A 6000-nucleotide genomic window follows, 5' to 3' on the forward strand; every position below is an offset into this window, starting at 1 on the left:
TCCCCTTATCAAAACACAAAGTCTCCGAGACCCCCACACCATTTGTTTGACAGTGTTACTCATTATCTCCTTCCACTTGTTTCCCCCTTTTGAAAAAAATAGTCATTTCTACATATTATTCTTTTCCGCTTTATTACATTGAGTTATGCTAAACCAGCCCATGGTCAGACAGATTTCTTAGCGAGGCATAATTTCCTTGGCAGAAATATAACAATTACTTTTATAGCATACAAATTGGATTGCTCAGACTAACCTATAAGTCATCACAATAATTAATTGAATTAATTGAAGCCAGGATGTTTCTTCTCTTCAGCAGCATTTGTTGGGCATTTAGCTTTTTTAAAAAGAGGATTTCACAATAACTATATCTCCACAATCTATGGGATTCTTTTATTATTAAATAACAAGCAAAAAAAGCACTGTACCAAAATACAGCAGAGTACCGTGACCTTTGAGATAATGCAAAGCTTTATTTAAGATATCCTTTAATTAAATATCATTTATCCAGTGCAAGCTGTGAAATTCTTACACTTGCATTAATAAAAATTGAAAGAATTGTTGAAAGTCAGTGGGACTCTGACTCTGAAACCTCATCATCTCTGGGCACTGATGATTGAGTGAGTCAGCTGTTTAGAAAATTCCATCATACCAACACACTTCTCTGAAACGGAAATTAATCCCAGGTGCCTTGGCCAGTGAAAGCCCTGTATCCCACTGGACTGATACTATTGTCAACATGGGACTTAGTCTGCATGTGTACTTCGTGCTGCCTCTCATTGCTGTCATCACATTCAGTAGAAATCTGACAGCACGAGTGTCTGGAGCAGCGCAAAATCATGATACATACCTTCTCAATGAACATTTTGAGAACAGTTTTGCATGTGTGAAACACATGGAAAGGATAATATCTGCTGCTTCACATTACAGCATCACATACAGCAAAGACAGACATAGACAACTAAGGGCGTATCTACAGGAGTTTGAAGCATGCTCCAACCACTGCCTTTCTATAGCACAGCTGCTTTATCAGGTACCTCATGGACAAATTTGACTTCTACTTTTTTTAATTTGATTTTCTTCTACTTTTAATCCAATTAGACAATAATTTAGGTAATAATCACTAATCTTTTATATATCTCCAAACATACATAAACAAAAGCTAACGGATATGCAATGCTAAATTGCGCTTTTGGTATTAAAAGAAAGCAGAAAATGAGTGAAAATGTTCTTCTATTTAACTTACTTGCTGATGTACTCTGCATTCAGTAGCTTGCCGCATGTATTGCACTTAAAACAGCCCAAATGCCAGTGTTTGTCCAAGGCAACCAATGACTGCCCATTTTTTATTTCTGAACCACAGCCCCCACAATCTGCAAGAGAAAAATCCAATATGAGTGAATCATGCGCTTTGGACGGTCACGCAACGATACATTACTACAGTACGAGGATCCATCGGTGTGCTAGTAACAGCTCATGCAGGCTTTAAAGCTTGATGCTGTCTGCTCGCTGTCGGATGACAAGTTGTGCTGCCCTGATATTTCCCTAACATCAAAAGAATATGTGAATCATTCAGAGAAAAAAACTAATGACTTAGGCATCCTAGTGACTTAAATTATATTTTAATTTATTTATACTGTGTTTAAAAGATTTGAAGTTTTGCTAATTAAGTTTTCAAGCATCGTATATCAGCCCAATAAAATTAATAAAAAAGACCTAAAAGTCATGAGATTAAAACAAATAATTCTTCCCATTAGACTTTGCTTCTGGGTCTGAAAGCTTTTATTATTTCAAAATTCTTTCTGCAACCATTACAAAAAACCTAAGCTGAAATTCTGATGTGAAAATCTGTAATCAGGAAAAATATACCAATACTTAAGAGGCATTACAAATTCCTGAGTAGCAGTGACATGGCAATATGTGAAAGTGATGGATGGCTATGTATTTATTTTTTATAGAAATTCACTTATATAAAGCTCCAAAAAGTGATAACAAAAATAAATGCAAAACATCGTAACTGGATTACATATGCTAGGCTATGTTGGTCAAGCAGGCTATATGTGAACTACCTATACTCCTCAGAAAAAGTGCTCGAGGACAAGACTTTGGGGTGGGGGGGGTTAGCTGCTTTTTGGTTGGGTTTGTTTTTAATGATGGATGCTTCTCATTATGCTAGTAAAAGCCAAATTTACTATCAGTTTCCACACAAATAATCCACCAGTGAATGCCCTGTTTAGAGATGCTACACAGACATGGGATTTGAATCTGATTCTCCATATCCTAAATGACTCCTCTAATAGCCTACAGGGTCCAGCCCTCATTCACTCTTCACTGTGTGAGTTCCTGTCTACATATAATTTTCTTATAAAATGTTAAAATAGTCAGAATATGTGGAAAAATATGGACAAATATCAGTAATAAACTGATTCTAGTATCGACATCTTAGTAACCCTTCTAATCTTTGATATATCTTCCATCTTGTGTGAAATCATATATATATATAATTTTTTAGGAATTCTTCATGTATACCAACAACTTGCTAGAGAAAAGACAAATCCTGAAACACACTTGAAGAGTCATTTAGAGATACCAGAAGAGAAAAATGACTTGCATGGAAGAGAAAGATACACAAAAGCATTAAAAAAGATTTACCTAGTTATTAAGAAAGAACTCCAAACATCATTAAAAGATTTAAACAGTCCTCTTAAAAACTTTCTGAATTAAGATTGTAATTAGTTGGTTACATGACCCTAATGAGACACTCTGTTAGTGCAATTGTGAATGTTCCATTTGTGAGCACACGACAATAAAGAGTAGTTTTTATTTTCCTTTAGGGGCTTTGGAAAGGATTAAGGGAGTAATAATATGTCTAATGTCACTCTCTGGAGTACCACTATGTGGAAACAAGCCCAGCACAAAAGCATGTGCACCACAGATCAGGACATTTGAGCATTGCTAATTAAAGAGAATGTTTGGGGATGTGCCTGGATTTAGTCACACAAGAGAATAAATAATGCAGTATCTATTCTTTAACTGCAATCAGAAATCTATTCTTTAACTGCAATCAGAAATCTGGTAATCTAATTTAATCTCACTGGTTGAGGGTTTATTTCACAAACTTAATAAACTCCATGTGCTCAGATGTCATTCACCTTTCATCTGGTTTAAACTTGGGTGGGCAGAAATGCAACATTCTGTGAGCTACTTTTTTACTCTCAACTGTTGTTTTCTCTGTTAAGATAATTAAAAACAAATATTGTGGTTGCTATGCCAACACTGCCTACTGATACAACATCCTTGTTTTCCTGTCTTGGATGTAGCATCCTTTGGTGACTCACATAATTTCAACCAATAACTCCACAGAACACACCAACTTGCTGCTATATGTCGATACTCTTCCCCAAGTACTCTTTCAACATCAACACTGCCACAAGAGGTTTTCACAGCTAGTGTTTTATAAATAAAACAAAACAGGTGGATAGGCATTTATATAATAAAAAAAAAATTCAAGAACTCAGGCAAAAGGCAAGTATTTGATGTTTTTCGTTTCTTTCAAACATAATGCATAAAAGAGGTCAAAACCAAAGTGGGAGGATGAAGATAGGAGGACTTCTCAGAGGAAGCAGTGATGTAGAAAGCTCAGTGATTCCTGAGAGATCTCCTGAAAGCATTCTTGAGCTCAAGTCAGAGATAAATAGGCTGATGGGTAACATACACAGTGTGTATCAAGCACTTTTGAGCCAGGAGCAAAACGAATGGAACAGCGGGTCGACATATCACTTGGTCCTTGACTCAGCCTGCTTAAAGTCACATGCTTTTGTGCACTATGGTTCTTTTAAGAAAGAATTCTTCATTTAATACATCAAGGTTGTTTCCAAGAAGACTGTTGTCAAAGCAGGAGACACACCATTTGTCGCTTTGTGTAATATGTAGCACGGCTACAGTTAGTTTGGACTTCCAATTTTCCACTTCAGCCAGGAAGTTTTCTGATGCCCCTTGTTTATTCTCAAACACTGGTTCTAGCCTACAGACTAGGTGCTTGGAAAACAGATGGTATTACATACTGCTCCATGTATCCGTGCGTGCAGTGCTTCCCACTGACCCATCAAAGCTCTACTCCCCACACAAAGGAGGGATTATAGCATTACCATCCATTTTCCCAAGTCTCATGAACTCTACAGCTCCTGGGTCAGCTGGGTGCTACATGTCACCATGAAATCAGAAGATGCTGGCCCCTGCACTGCAAGATGCTGGGGAAATGGAGTAAGGAAGAGATAAGAAAGGATATAGTCTACACAGGCAAGGAAGATATTATCTCAGATCCTGGCAACATCATCACACAATTTACTTGCAGGCCGGAGAGGGCCTTCAGTTTTCCCTTATGAGCTCATTCCCATCAGTATATCATTTGAAAACCATGCCTGGTGAAGACGAGATGAAATGCCTTTACAAGTCCAGTCTATAATGCAGCAGGTATCATCCAAATTTGAACCAAGACTCTAAAAAATTTCACTGAAACCCATGGAAAGACTTCAACCATTTCTAATGAGATTCAACACAGACATGTATTTGAGGTTTAAGTACATGAGTCTGAGAGTTTATTTGTGGCAAAACCTGATGTGTGGTAAAAGCTAAACTTTTGTTTTCCAAGGTCAGGTTTTGACACAAAGATATCCTGCAAGTGGTTTGCTGAGGTTTGCAGGTACTCGTGCACTTGTGAGACTCAGTGCAGCAACCTGAGAGAGCTGGGGGAATGCAACAGAAGAAAAACTCTTCATAGGGGAGGGGGGGCAGTGTGTCTGTACAAAGAAAGGGAATGTAAGTACATTAAAGGCATTCTGTATCACCGATATTCAAAAGAACTTTTTCTGTCAGTACTCCACCAGGAAGATTATGTCCATTAAAGTCAAAGCCACTTTTCCCATATCATAAGGAGACAAACAGATGATGGGCCATTAAAGTACAGATCTGCAAATGCAGCCAGACAAGATGGCTGAGGGTGATCCATCTCTGGAATAAGTGACAAGAGAAAGCACCTAAGAGAGAGGGCCATCCCCTCCCCAAAAGAGAACGGCATTAGCAAGAGAGGAATCAGCACAGCGTCTCTCACTGTATTCACGCAACAGCTTTTGCTGACAAGCTGGAGAAAGGAGATGGTGAAAACTTCTGTAAAAAGAGAGATGTGGGGAAAACCAAAAAAGGAGAAACTTCTCCCTGAAGTGGACTTACACACAAAGAAGAGCATTCTACAGGGATCCTTCCTCAGCCAGGATGAATCCAGCTCGATGTGCTGTGACAGTCATTAAAACTATATCTGCCTTTGTTGTTTAATTACATAAAGGCAGTGGCTGAATGTTAAACTGTGGCAGCTCCCTTTGAACAAATCAGCAGAGGAATAGTATTCAGAACAATGCCACTCCATGATCTGCTGCAAAAAAGCTGGTATGAAAAGACCGTATTTCTTCTCTGCTGTGTTTGTATCTTCTGTTAGTACATGATAGTACTGAGGTCAAGGCAAATGTCCCTTTGGTCACTCTGCATTCATTAACCCTTCCTGTGTAGTGTTTAGCCATGCAGCCCTGTCACTGATATTTTCTGAAGCAATTCTTGAACACGTACAAATTACTAAATCTCAGTTTGGATTTTATTTTAGCTGGACTTGGACTAAATCCTAAAAAATATTAACATCTATATCACACCTTTCTCCAAATAATTTGATTCACTCTTGTTTTAATCAAATGTTTTGAAAGGTTTTGTGTAATGAAATGTAACCTCTAATGGCACCATTTTTGTTGCTTTTTAATATCAGGCTATCTTGGAAAATTACCGTATTATTTTTCACATGACTACATTGTATTTCTTGATATCTTTTATGTAGCATAGTGGTAGAACAGTTACACATATTGGTGTAAAACTGTGTTCTTTAAACATGTGCAGGCTAAGAAGTACCAAGAGAAAAAAGTAGAACCCCCTACTTACTTCGCAGGTTCTGTACAGGGAAAG

General features: G+C 37.8%; 1 protein-coding gene across 1 annotated transcript in view; it reads right to left on the reverse strand.

The window, feature by feature from the left end:
• Nucleotides 1–6000, reverse strand: part of ABLIM2 (actin binding LIM protein family, member 2) — a gene marked incomplete at its 3' end in the record, with an annotated part of 83569 nt that overhangs the window by 43015 nt on the left and 34554 nt on the right. Inside the window, exons 5-6 of the mRNA XM_010139783.1 lie at nucleotides 5977–5992; nucleotides 1244–1370 (exon numbers count right to left, since the gene is read on the reverse strand). Coding sequence (XP_010138085.1) covers nucleotides 1244–1370; nucleotides 5977–5992 — 143 coding nt within the window. The remainder of the gene's footprint in view (nucleotides 1–1243; nucleotides 1371–5976; nucleotides 5993–6000) is intronic.

Source organism: Buceros rhinoceros, unplaced genomic scaffold, assembly GCF_000710305.1.
Source record: "Buceros rhinoceros silvestris isolate BGI_N320 unplaced genomic scaffold, ASM71030v1 scaffold13097, whole genome shotgun sequence".
Lineage (NCBI taxonomy): Eukaryota > Metazoa > Chordata > Aves > Bucerotiformes > Bucerotidae > Buceros > Buceros rhinoceros.